This window comes from Mirounga leonina, unplaced genomic scaffold (assembly GCF_011800145.1).
Source record: "Mirounga leonina isolate KUSES-001 unplaced genomic scaffold, KU_Mleo_1.0 Mir_101097, whole genome shotgun sequence".
NCBI lineage: Eukaryota > Metazoa > Chordata > Mammalia > Carnivora > Phocidae > Mirounga > Mirounga leonina.
Window position 1 is genome coordinate 666034 of NW_023270062.1, and position 13539 is coordinate 679572.

At 41.4% G+C, this 13539-nt stretch overlaps 1 protein-coding gene across 1 annotated transcript in view; it reads left to right on the top strand.

The window, feature by feature from the left end:
* Window positions 1-5991: 5991 nt before the first annotated feature.
* The window catches only part of ARHGEF9 (Cdc42 guanine nucleotide exchange factor 9), a 241721-nt gene continuing 234173 nt past the window's right edge, over window positions 5992-13539 (top strand). Inside the window, exon 1 of the mRNA XM_035004955.1 lies at window positions 5992-6076. Coding sequence (XP_034860846.1) covers window positions 6047-6076 — 30 coding nt within the window. The 5' untranslated portion in view covers window positions 5992-6046. The remainder of the gene's footprint in view (window positions 6077-13539) is intronic.

A 13539-nucleotide genomic window follows, 5' to 3' on the forward strand; every position in this document is an offset into this window, starting at 1 on the left:
GTCTCCACTTTACCTTCATTCACTTTTCCCCTCTCATTCACTCTTCAAGTACTCCAGAATGACTTCTGTTACCCTTGTGCCAATGAAGCTACTCTTGTTAAAGCCATCAATGGCAACCATGTTGCCAATACAGTGGACATATCTGTCATTATCCATTCAACTTCTCAATGTCATTACTTAAAACTTTTTTCACCTGAATGTAATTTCTTCTGGTTTCCTACCTTACTGACCACTACTTCTCAGTCTCCATTTTTATCCTTCTTTTTCTATTCAACTCTAGTCTAATTGTTGGAGAGCCTCAAGACTTGGTTCAGGGCCCTTTTCTATTTATACTCTCTCCCTAGATGATCACATCCTGTTGTGTGACTTTATTTTTTTAATTAAGTTATATATATATATTAAAGATTTTATTTATTTATTTGGCAGACAGAGAGAGAGAGAGCACAGGCAGGGGGAGCGGAAGAGGGAGAAGCAGGCTCCCCGCTGAGCAGGGAGCCCAATGCAGGGCTGGATCCCAGGACCCAGGCAGGCACCCTTCCTGAGGTCGAGCCTTGAATCAGAGGCAGACGCTCAACTGACTGAGCCACTTAGGCGCTCCCCTGTTGTGTGTCTTTAAATACCATCCATATGATATACTATATGTTAGCTAATTGAATTTAGAAATAATAAATAAATAAATAAATAAATAAATGTGATGATGACTCCAAAATGTGTATCTCCAGGCAGGTCTTCTCTCCTGAGCTCCAGGCTTGTGTATTCAATTGTCTTTCTTACATCTCCTCTAATATGACTAATTGACAGTTCACAGTTTTTAATACATCCAAAATGGAAGTTTTGATTTCTTCCCCTCCTCAAACCTGCACTTACACCACTCTTCCTACATCAGCAAATGGTGCCACCATCTACCCAGTTGTTTAAGCCAAAAACCTGGAGTCATCTATAATTCCTCTTCCCTTTCCTTCACACTCCACATTCAACCCATTGCCAAGTTCTGATATTTCTACATCTAAAATATATCCTAAGAATGTTTACCTCTGTCTGTTGTCTTAGTTGACCTTCCAGTGTATTTACATCGTCTCTCTCCTGGATGACAGCAACTGCAACAGTTTCAACCTCTTGGATCTCCTTTAATCTGTTTACTACAGAGCAACCTTTTTTACAAATGTAAATCAAATCAATTTATTTTCTTGCTTAAAACCACTCAGTTCCCTCCCCTCTCTTTCTGTTGTCCTCAGATTAAAATACAAGTTTTCTACTGTGACTTTCAAGGCTTTATGTGACCTGGTTTCTGTCAAATTTGTTTCCTATAACTCTCCCCCTTTCTCTCTAGGTTTCAGCCCCATTGTGCTTCTAATTCCTGGGACAACCTTTGGACTTTCTGTTTTCTGTGCCTAGAATACTTTCTCCTTACCTCTTTATTTGGCTGGCTCACTTTAAGCCTGTAGGCCTCAATTAAATGTCATCTCCTTGGAGAATCATTCTTTATCTAAATTCTCTCTCCCCTCCCCCACTATCTTTTCACATTCTTTGATAACACTTATTACTTATCAACATCTGTATTAGCATATTTATTTATTTACCTTATTTACTTGTTTATTATTAAATTTACAAATGAATGAATAAGAATAGGTAGTGATCTATGTACTAAATAATATCATTTTTTCAAAACAACTTGGGTTATAGTATAGACGTTAGCCTTAGGCTCTCAATACTAGCATTATAGAAGTTGTGTACTTCTAATTTTTGTCTTTTTTTTTTACTATTGCATTCCACTCACTGTTGAAAATCGAAAGTGAGTTTTCAGTCCAGCTCAGCCACTAACTTTATGACTTTGGAAGTCCCTTTCATTCCTAGGAGCTATATTTTCTCATTTGTAAAATAACAATGTTGGAGGAGATAATCTTTAAGATCTTTCCAACTCTGATTTATGGGTAAGTGATGGCTTAACCTAATACCCGTATTAGGTATATAATGATTAATGTGTTCATTGTATGGTTGGGGAACCTGAGACACAAAGAAACTGGGTACTGTCCCAGGTTACCCATCAATACTGAATTCAGTTTTTCACTCAGCTCTGCACACAGGTAAGGACCAGCCTGGGCTGGTGCCTCTGGCCCCCAGAAGCCTGCCTCTGGGCTCCTTGAATCACTCTGGACTCAGATAAAGAGAATGTGGTAGACAGGGGACTCACCTAAGACTGTCTTGCTCCTTAAGTTGCTCATGGCTGAAGAGAGGGCCACAATTCACACTTGTCCACTGGAGAGCTGGTGCCAGGCTAAGTACCAAATAGGCTTCTAGGAGATTACAGGGCTTTAAGGGTGAAGTCTGGGACAAAGAGATTGTGGAAACCCCTTTTCCAAATTTCTATTACCCTGTCCTGAATGTTTACTGGTTGCCAGGCCTTGTGATAAATGCTTTTTTTTTCCCATGGATGAATTCATCAAATCTTATGAAGCAGGTGCTCTTATTATCCCTATTTTACAGATAAGGAAACTATCAAGATACAGGACATTAAATAACCTTCCCAAGTAAGTAACAAAGCCAATAATTGAATCCAAGCAGTTCTGGCACCAGAGCTCATACTTTACCTACTATATTATATCACCTCTAACTGTTCATAGGTACATAAGACATACAGGATTCAAAAGCCTCTATGGCTCTGGGATCAACATTTATTCTTTTGAAAGAGTTTCTAGGTACAAACATTAACACAGGGCTGTCTGCTCTCAGATCCATTCTCCACTCTTCTTCTGTACACTAAATTTCTTAGGCTCCCTTGTTGTCTCACTTCTTTTGTCCAATGGGAGACACCTGTGGGAGATGTTTGAGCAGGCGGAAGGAAGAAACCAGGTATTTCCTTTAGTCCCCACCCCTATGCTTCAGATAGGTATATTCTGGAAATGGCTGTATCTCCTACACAATTCCAGCATCTGTTTAACTACTCCTCCATTCAGGACTTCTGAACCATCAGGCCACCCACCCCATGCTTGTAGCTTCAGTTTAGCACCAGTTTCTGGGTTCTGGCAACATTACCTTTCCCATTATCTATCTAGCCCCAGGAGTGGTAGCAGTTTTCTGTGGTTGCTAAATGCTGGCTTTCCTCACCATCTCCCATTTGACTTTTTAGCTCTGCAGGTAAGATGCATTTCCTGTATTAAATGCTCTCTCTTTAAAAGATCTAGGGTGGTTTCTATTTTCTTGACTGGATTATGATTGATATAGGCAACTTCTATAATCCCAGGGCTACTCACTATCACATAAATTAGTTCAAAGCATATATCACAACCTTTAATTATCTTGTTTACTTATTTGTTTTCTATTTTTCCTCCACTCAAAGTAGATTGTAAGGTCTATGAGGAACTTTGTCTTGCATCTATCAAAATGCTTGGTACATAGGGATTCAATAATATTGTTGAATGAATGTATCCATCAAAAAAAAAATCCAAGTTTTTATTGGATATCTTCTATGTGACAGTCACCATTGTAGGAAATACCAAGGTGGGTGATTCATTGTCCCTGATTAAAAAAAAACAAAACAAAACCAAAAACACCTTATAATTCCATTTACATGACAAGACATATAAAAATGTACATGTGACCAGTGTATTAGTTTGCCAGCACTGTCATAACAAAGTACCAAAGACTGGGTGCCTTAAACAACAGAAAATAATTTTCTCAAAATTCTGAAGGCTAGGAGTCCACGATCAAGGTGGTCTCTTCTGAGGCCTCTCTCCTTGGTTTACAGATAGCTACCTTCTCCCTTTCTTTTCACATGGTCTTTCCTCTGTACCCATCTGTGTCTAAATTTTCTCTTTTTATAAGGACACTAGATATATTGGATAGGGGTCTATCTTAGTGATCTTATTTTAACTTCATTATCTCTTTAAAGATACTGCCTCGGAGCGCCTGGGTGGCTCAGTTTGTTAAGCATCTGCTTTTGGCTCTGGTCATGATCCCAGTGTCCTGGGATGGAGCCCTGCCTGATCCAGCTCCCTGCTCAGCAGGGAGCCTACTTCTCCCTCTCCCTCTGCTTCTCCCTCACCCCCTGCTGCTCCCCCTGCTTGTGCTCTCTTGCTCTGTCAAATAAAATCTTGAAAAAAAATAAAAATATGTTGTCTCCAAATAAAGTCATATTTTGAAGCATTGGGCGTTCAGACTTCGACATATAAATATTTGGGGGACACAATTCAGCCTGTAACAACCAGTATGTAAAAGACCATTTTCAATTGAGAAGGAAAAATGGTAGTGCCATAGGAGTTAGATAAAAGATAATAAAACCAGGGCCTGGAGTATTCCAGGAAAGCTTCCTAGAGACGGTGTGCCTAGTGCTGGATCTTAAAGAAATCTTAGAGTCATGACAGCCTGACTGGGCTGGCTGGCAGGAAAGGTGCATCCAAGAGGCTCAGTGTGAGTGAAGGCTCAGAGATGAGAAAATGAGGAGACCATTGTAGAATTACTAGACAATCAACCTTGGGAGGAAGTTGAAAGGCTAATCAGGATAAGCTCCCATTTGATTCAAGAATCCCTTGCCTGCCAAAGGACCATTCACCTTCTGCTCCTATCCCTCCCAGGACTGGGTGTTCATCAAAGCAGATGCTTAGATCTTTGGCCAGCTCTGTCTGGCCAAAAACAATGGCTTGGATGAAGTGGGGAGAATCTGCTAGGACATAGAGGAAAATAAGTATGTGTGTGTAGCATGCCAGTGATGTCTTCATACCAATCATCTTCAGGCACTTCCTTCTGATGTCATATTTTAATTCCCTCTTGCTGAAGCTGCAACCTTTGTTTTTGTAATACCATTCTTGCCTGTCCTGCCCTGTGGGTCAGGAGACTTGGATTCTTCTCTTGTTTAGCTGTGCTACCTAAGGCAAATGTCTTTCAATCTTTGGGCTTCAGTGTTTATGTGTTTAATAGGGGGCTAGTTAACACTCCCTGTCATGTTCTTCTTACAGGGTAATTGTAAGGACTACATGGAATAATAATGGGTGTGAATGTGACCAACAATGTCAACACTCAGCAGCTGTAAAGGTGTCAGCCTGGGTTGCACTGCCCAGATTTAGGGATATCATGAAGAGGTGGGTGGTTTCTCCGTTTGCCTGTTTTGCTGATGTTCTTTTGACTCATTCTCAGCAAAATAAGCAAATGGAAAATTCATCCATCAACAAGCTACCTTTCATATTCCTGAGGATGTGAGGGAGAATCCTGGAACGGTGTGTGTGTGTCCGCGCTCTCGCTGGCGCGCGCGCACGCACACGCACTTGCGTTAGCAAAAAGAAGCTTGGAAAGCTGCAGAGGGTAAAGTTGAGGCTTTATCTTTTTTATGTGACCTTAGATAGGTCCCTTCCATCTTCTAAATCTCCATTTATTTATCTGTAAAATGAAGATACTAACGCCTGTGTTCACACGGTTTTCCTGAGAAGCGAAAGTAATGAGGATGAAAGCCCCAAAAGAGTACACAATAGGAGAAAGGATCCGAGGGGAGTATGCAGAGCGAGGGCTGGGGGAAGGGAGGCAGGAGAGTGTTGGCATGGCTCCACTGGAGCAGGATCTTATTATTTCAGAGGTTGGCCTAACACCTCTGGCAACTTTGGAGAGGACTTTTCGCTGACTCGACACAATTGGCACAGCTGGGAGCCCCACAATAAACAGCATCTAACTACAGCACGGAGGGGAGGGCAGAAAGAGGTGGCCTCCGCCTTCTCCCGGGTGAAGGTCATTTACCCCCATCCTCTCCCTGCACCCCACCTCCCAGTTCTGAAGCCTTGGCAGGGGACAAAGGCAGTCGGTTGGGACCCTCCTCCTACGCTTCTCTCAGTCAAGCACTCCTGGAGCTGGAGGGCGGAGAGGCAGAGCCTGCCAGCTGGGATGGAACAACCTGACTGAAGGGGAGGTCCGGGGCGGAGGGGATTGAGCTGTAGGGCTGTGGAGGAGGGGAGGCGGAGGGGGCGCTTGGGCTTTCATTCGATCCAGCCCTGCCAGCCCAGCCTGCCTGAGACAACCCGCGCCAGCCACGCAGGCCTCAGAGAAGCCGGACTTCGCGGGCACCATGCAGTGGATAAGGGGCGGATCAGGAATGGTGAGTGCATATAACCCCGGTTTACCCTCCCTAAGCCTCAGTCCCCCTGGCCCCACCCTCCACCTCCGGCTTCTTCATCAGCCGCCCTGCAGTGAGGCCCCTGGCTTCTGCCCACCGCCCTCTCCGCCACTGTCCTTGAGACAGTAGCGAGCTTGCTGTGGCCATTTTAGGAGCCCTTGCTCACTCGCCTGCTGAAGAAAGACCCCTCCCATCCCCCTCCGCATCCCTACGTACTCCCCCCCATTGGGGTGAAATGAGAGTGGGGGTCACCTGGAAGGCCAATGAGGCAAGGGGGGCTGGCAGAGGGTCTTTGGGAACAGTGAGTCTTGAAGGTGCCCGGTGAGCTGGTATGGGTTTGGGAGGGAGAGGGTAATCAAAAAGCTTGGGATTGTGGAGAAGGCAGTATGGGAGAGATTCATGGTCTCCCAAAAAGGCTGCATGTACCCCTTCACTCTGGCCAGTCTCAGGGCTTGAGGGCCAGGGAGTGACTCTCAGGGACGCTGCATAGGGGGGCCCTGGAGCTCTTCCTTGCCTGGGCTGGAGTCACCCTGTTCACACTTGGGGTTTTGTAAAGGAGAGAGAGCTGCAGAAACCCTCATCCTGGGATTAGGTCTGAGCCCTATTCAGTTAGAAGAGCTCTTTCTTATCCCCAACCCCATTCAAGGAGTGTGTGCTTGTGTGTGTGTGTGTTTAGTATTATCCTCCAACAGTTCATTGTATGCTATGGTGCTCCCATCTCCACCTGGAGACCTTGGAATGACTTCCCTTGAAGAGAGGAAGTGGTGGCTGCATCTTGATGCATCTCTCACTCAGCCAGAGGTAGCTCAAGTCTGGTCAGGGACTCTGGGGGTTTGGAGGCATGGGCAGGAGGGTCTTAGAGGGCAGTTGGGTTGGGTCAGCAGGTGCTGATGGCAATCTTAGCCCACACTTCTGCACTGCCAGCCACAACCCACAGCTGAAGAAAATTAGCCTGAAGCAGTTGGTAAAAACTGATATTTAACTCATTTTTTACTCCTGTTCTGGAAGGGGAGAGGAATTTGGTATGGATTAGGACTGTATTCAGAGGAGCTGTCCTCCTCCTTTCCTCATGGTTTCCTTAGGATTCTGTTTCACTGGTTCTTAAAGGCATCCAGTTTATATTCCTATATGCCAGAGCTTTAAGAGACTCTTCTCAGACTTCCCTCTTTCCCTGGGGTCCCATCAAAGCTGTTTCAAATGTTTGTAGAACCAGAAAAGGTTAGATCAGGAAAACACCTTCAAGTCCTTGTCATCCATTCAGGAAAGCGGCAACCCAGAGAATGGGAGAGACTTGCCCAGGGCCAAACAGCTCCATGAAGGCAAAACTGAGTCTAGCACAGGAGTCTTCTGTCTTTTTGTCATTGTCCCTCTCCACTGCTTCACAGAAACTTCAGTTCAAATGGTGCTGATAGGCAGAGAGGGACAAACAGCCATGATCTTGGGAAAGAACTTCTTTCAGGATGAACTAATGTCATGAAATTTGTCTGAAAAACAAAACAAAACATGACAGTCCTGGTATTTCTGGCAGCTGAGTATGGGTGAGACCTCCCACCTCTTCTAAATATATTTTAGCATAAGGGTCAAGAGCCACCCATTGACAACAGATTGAAGTAATGGGAGAAATCTGGAGTTTTGCCATTTGTGTGTGAGAGAAAAGAGGGAGTAACAGATACCTTGTAGAGACTATGGAGTTAAAGATTGATGGGGAATTCTTATAATATTTTTAGGGGACTTGAGTGGTGAATATTATATGATGAAAGCATTTATTTAATCATTTCCTAGAAATCAAGAAACTTTATTCTAGTCTGGAGGCAGGAAATCTCTAGTCTTGGCCCTGCTATTGTTTTGATAGGAAAGTTTGGGCCTCAGTTTTCTTACCTGTTAAATGGGCCTATTGATGATTACCAAAATTCCTTTGAGGTCTGAGAGTCTCAGATTCCTAAAAGTAAATGTTGGACAAAATGTAACTAGTGGCTCATTATGAAAAAAAAGACAAGGAATATTTATTTAGCCACCATTTTATAATGTTGCCAGTCAAAAGGTCTTTACTCCTTGTTCTTTCATTTGCAAAGTGCTTGAAATTTATATTAGGCTTTTTATAATAGTGGGGTTTCTTTTTAGAACATTTGACTATTTTAACTGATTGCAAGTGTCACATGTGAATCAAAGTCCTTGAACATAAAACATCGGTAAGGATTTTACAGAATAAAATCTTTCTCAGTAGAGTGTTAAAAAACCTGTGAGTTCATTTTTGATGGTAAATTGTTTAGCATATTTATTCATAACTTCTGTTTGCAATGCAATTTGTGTTGGGTTAGGCATAGAGTGGAAAGAATGCTGGTCTCAGAGTCACAAGTCTGAGGATGAAGTCCTGGCTTTTATACTTCTCAGCTCTGAAACAATTGCCAGTTGTCAAACTTCTTTCATCCTCAGTATTCTCATCTATAAAATGGGTGTAAAATACCTTATTTCATAGTTGCTATTGAGGTTGTTAATTTGTTAAAAAAATATAGAGTATCTACTATGAGTTGGCACTGATTTAGGTGCTGGAGACAGTGAACAAAAACAAATTCTACATTCTCATGGATCTTACATTCTGGAGGCTGAGTGTTCACTAAACAATTACACAAATTAATATATAATATGGCAGGAGGTGCTAAGCACTAAGAAGAAAAAGATAACCTGGTAAAAGAATAGAGATAAATAGGGGATGGGATGATATATTAGACAGATGATTCAGAGCCTCTCTGATTAAGAGACATTTGAGCAGAGATGTGTAGGAAATGAAGAAACAAGCTCTGTGCAGATATTTAGGAGAAGAAGGCTCTACACATAAGAAATAGCCAGAGGAGGCGTTGTGGAGAGAGAGGTGGAGCACAACTTGTTTGTTTAAGGAACAGCATGGAAGCCAGTTTCCCCAGGAACATTTAATCTGAGTGATATTGGTAGCTTTTGGAAGGTTTGAATATGTAAGGAACATAATCTGACTTAAAATTTAACAGAATAAATTGTAGTGGGGCAAAGGTAAAAAGTGTAAGGAGGTTCTTACAATAGTCCAGGTTAGAGGTGATGGTGGCTTGGATGAGGGTAAAAAGGCTATACCCAGAATCATTTGTAGATAATGGCTGTCCAGTTTTCCCAACACATTCCTTTTTCCTTTCTGACCACCCATCTGATTCTCATATGGCTGAGTGTGGGGCTAGAATGAATGAAGGATGGGTGGATGTAGGCAAGGACATTTCACATCTAAGTCAATGATCAAATGATCTGCTTTGGGTTTCTGGCCTCTGATGGGGCTAATTGAGGGTTTGTTCTATGTGAATTACCAGTGAGCCTGTTCCTTGCTTTCTAGGATTCTGGACAATAAGATTAATTATATTATTACTACTTTAGAGATGTGGTATACTTAACATATATAATATCTGGAATAACTCATTTTAATACCCTCATTTATATGACAAAAGTATTTTGAATAATAATCATGTAGTAATCAGTACTAATAATTATTTTATTGTTTTGCTTTTAATTTTAAAATAATTAGCAATGAAAAAGAATAAACTTCAATTTAAAAGATATTTAAATTCAGTAACATTTCACATATAACCTAAAATGTGTGCTTACTGAACAAAAATAGTACACATTGCAGTTTGTATTGTTTTTGCTGTTTTAAATTTTAAGCACAAATAAAAACTCCAGTTGATCAAATAGAATGACAGAATTGAAGTGATTTACATTCTATTTCTTTGACTTTACAATCCCTGTGCTATCATTGTTTACTTTGAACCTACTATTTAAATGATGAAACATATAGTACCAGAGGGATTGCAGACTGAAATTCACCCAAAGCTACCTTGAATGATTTTAAAGCTTTGCAAGTGAAATGAACTGAAGGAACACCTGTAAAGTCTGTGTATGGGGGGGGGGTGCACAACTGAATCCACTTCCCTATAGAATACAGTGTTATTAAAGGAAAGTAATATAAGGTGATGATTTAAAACTCAGTTTTAAATTGTTTAACAACAATTGCTTTGAATTTTGACCAACAAAGGTTTTATTCAGGGAGGAGTATTTTATTACTGACATTGTTTAAAATTACTGATCCATAGTGAAAAAAACATACTTTGACTTTTCATCTTTTAAAAAAATCTGTATAGATAGTGCACTCCTTTTTTATTTTTATTTTTTAATTTTATTTTATTATGTTATGTTAATCACCATACATTACATCATTAGTTTTTGATGTAGTGTTCCATTATTCATTGTTTGCATATAACACCCAGTGCTCCATTCAGTATGTGCCCTCTTTAATACCCATCACCAGGCTAACCCATCCCCCCACCCCCCTCCCCTCTAGAACTCTAAATTTGTTTCTCAGAGTCCATAGTCTCTCATGGTTCGTCTCCTCCTCCGATTTCCCGCCTTCGTTTTTCCCTTCCTGTTATCTTCCTCTTTTTTTTTTTTTAACATATAATGTATTATTTGTTTCAGAGGTACAGGTCTGTGATTCAACAGTCTTACACAATTCACAGTGCTCACCATAGCACATACCCTCCCCAGTGTCTATCACCCAGCCATCCCATCCCTCCCACCCCCCACCACTCCAGCAAACCTCAGTTTGTTTCCTGAGATTAAGAATTCCTCGTATCAGTGAAATCATATGATACATGTCTTTCTCTGATTGACTTCTTTCACTCAGCGTAATACCCTCCAGTTCCATCCACGTCATTGCAAATGGCAAGATTTCATTATTTTTGATGGCTGCATAATATTCCATTGTGTGTGTGTGTGTGTGTGTGTGTGTGTGTGTGTGTGTGTACACATATATATACCACATCTTCTTTATCCATTCATCTGTTGATGGACATCTTGGCTCTTTCCACAGTTTGGCTATTGTGGACATTGCTGCTATAAACATCGGGGTTCACATACCCCTTTGGGTCCCTACATTTGTATCTTTGGGGTAAATACCCAGTAGTGCAATTGCTGGATTATATGGTAGCTTTATTTCCAACTTTTTGAGGAACCTCCATACTGTTTTCCAGAGTGGCTGCACCAGCTTGCATTCCCACCAACAGTGTAGGAGGGTTCCCCTTTCTCCACATCCCTGCCAACATCTGTCATTTCCTGACTTGTTAATTTTAACCATTCTGACTGGTGTGAGGTGGTATCTCATTGAGGTTTTGATTTGGATTTCCCTGATGACGAGCGATGTTGAGCACTTTTTCATGTGTCTGTTGGCCGTTTGGATGTCTTCTTTGGAAAAATGTCTGTTCATGTCTTCTGCCCATTTCTTGATTGGATCATTTATTCTTTGGGTGTTGAATTTGATAAGTTCTTTATAGATTTTGGATACTAGCCCTTTATCTGATATGTCATTTGCAAATATCTTCTCCTATTCTGTCAGTTGTCTTTTGGTTTTGTTGACTGTTTCTTTTGCTGTGCAAAAGCTTTTTATCCTGATGAAGTCCCAATAGTTCATTTTTGCCCTTGCTTCCCTTGCCTTTGGCAATGTTTCCAGGAAGAAGTTGCTGCAGCTGAGGTCGAAGAAGTTGCTACCTGTGTTCTCCTTTAGGATTTTGATGGACTCCTGTCTCACATTTAGGTCTTTCAACCATTTTGAGTCTATTTTTGTGTGTGGTGTAAGGAAATGGTCCAGTTTCATTCTTCTGCATGTGGCTGTCCAATTTTCCCAACACCATTTGTTGAAGAGACTGTCTTTTTTCCATTGAACATTCTTTCCTGCTTTGTCGAAGATTAGTTGACCATAGCGTTGAGGGTCCATTTCTGGGCTCTCTATTCTGTTCCATCGATCTATGTGTCTGTTTTTGTGCCAGTACCATACTGTCTTGGTGATTACAGCTTTGTAATAGAACTTGAAGTCCGGAATTGTGTTGCCACCAGCTTTGCTTTTCTTTTTCAACATTCCTCTGGCTATTTGGGGTCTTGTCTGGTTCCACACAAATTTAAGGATTATTTGTTCCATTTCTTTGAAAAAAGTGGATAGTATTTTGCTAGGGATTGCATTGAATGTGTAGATTGCTCTAGGTAGCATTGACATCTTCACAATATTTGTTCTTACAATCCATGAGCATGGAACGTTTTTCCATTTCTTTGTGTCTTCCTCAATTTCTTTCATGAGTATTTTATAGTTTTCTGAGTACAGATCCTTTACCTCTTTGGTTAGATTTATTCCTAGGTATCTTATGATTTTGGGTGCAATTGTAAATGGGATCGACTCCTTAATTTCTCTTTCTTCTGTCTTGTTGTTGGTGTATAGGAATGCCACTGATTTCTGTGCATTGATTTTATATCCTGCCACTTGACTGAATTCCTGTATGAGTTCTAGCAGTTTTGAGGATAGTGCACTCCTTCATTGCCTGCACTAAGGGTTGCCCACTTCTATTGTCCCACCCTTGGTATGCCACTGCTTTGGAAAAGAATATGAAATCGTAGACTAAATTCCATGCCAGATTTCATGTGACCTTTATAAAAGCCACAATGTTGAATTTGGTGAAAATCTCTGAATAGGTAAGATAAAATGGCCAATTAGTAAGTTTAATAGTTGGCTTGATTCTACTATGAATTACAGAGATCTATCTACACTGGCTTAAAACACACAGGTTTTATTTCACACAAAGTAGGTCAGGAGATAAGCATATCAGGGCCAGTATGGCAGCTTCATGAAGCTTTTAAGAACTTCTCTGTTCCACCATCCCAGCATTTAGTTTTCATTGTTGAGGTTGCTTAATGGTCCAAGATGGTTGTGGAGGCTCCAGAACATTTGTTAACATCCACATTCTAAGAAACAGGAAAGTTAAAACAAGAAGAAAAGAACTTGACTATCCTTTTTAAAGAAATCTTCCTAAAGGCCCTATTTAATATTTCTACTTATACCTCATTGGTCAGAACTGAGTTACAAGGGGCACCTGGGTGGCTCAGTCTTTAAGCGTCTGTCTTCGGCTCATATCATGATCCCGCGGTCCTGGGATCGAGCCCCGCATCAGGCTCCCTACTCAGCGGGAAGTCTGCTTCTCCCTCTCCCACTCCCCCTGCTTGTGTTCCCTCTCTCGCTATCTCTCTCTCTCTGTCAAATAAATAAAATAAAATAAAAAATAACTGAGTTACAAGAGTGCTTTCAGTTGCAAGGGAAACTTGGGAAAGTAGTCATGTAAACTGGGTGGCAATGTGCACAGCCAACAATCAGCTGCAAGGTTTCTGATACAAAAGAAGAAGGGGAGAGTGGGCTGTGGGGAGACAACCTACAGTCATTGTCACAGTTAATTCACATGTATGTCTGCCAGCGTAAAAACACAGAATCTCAGGACTTGAATTTGACTTTGGACTATAAGCCATAGCCTGATTGATGTGGCCATAGTTAAAATACCACCATCAATCTGGTGAAAGATCAATCAAGACGTGACATACCCTAGTATTCCTTTGCTTCC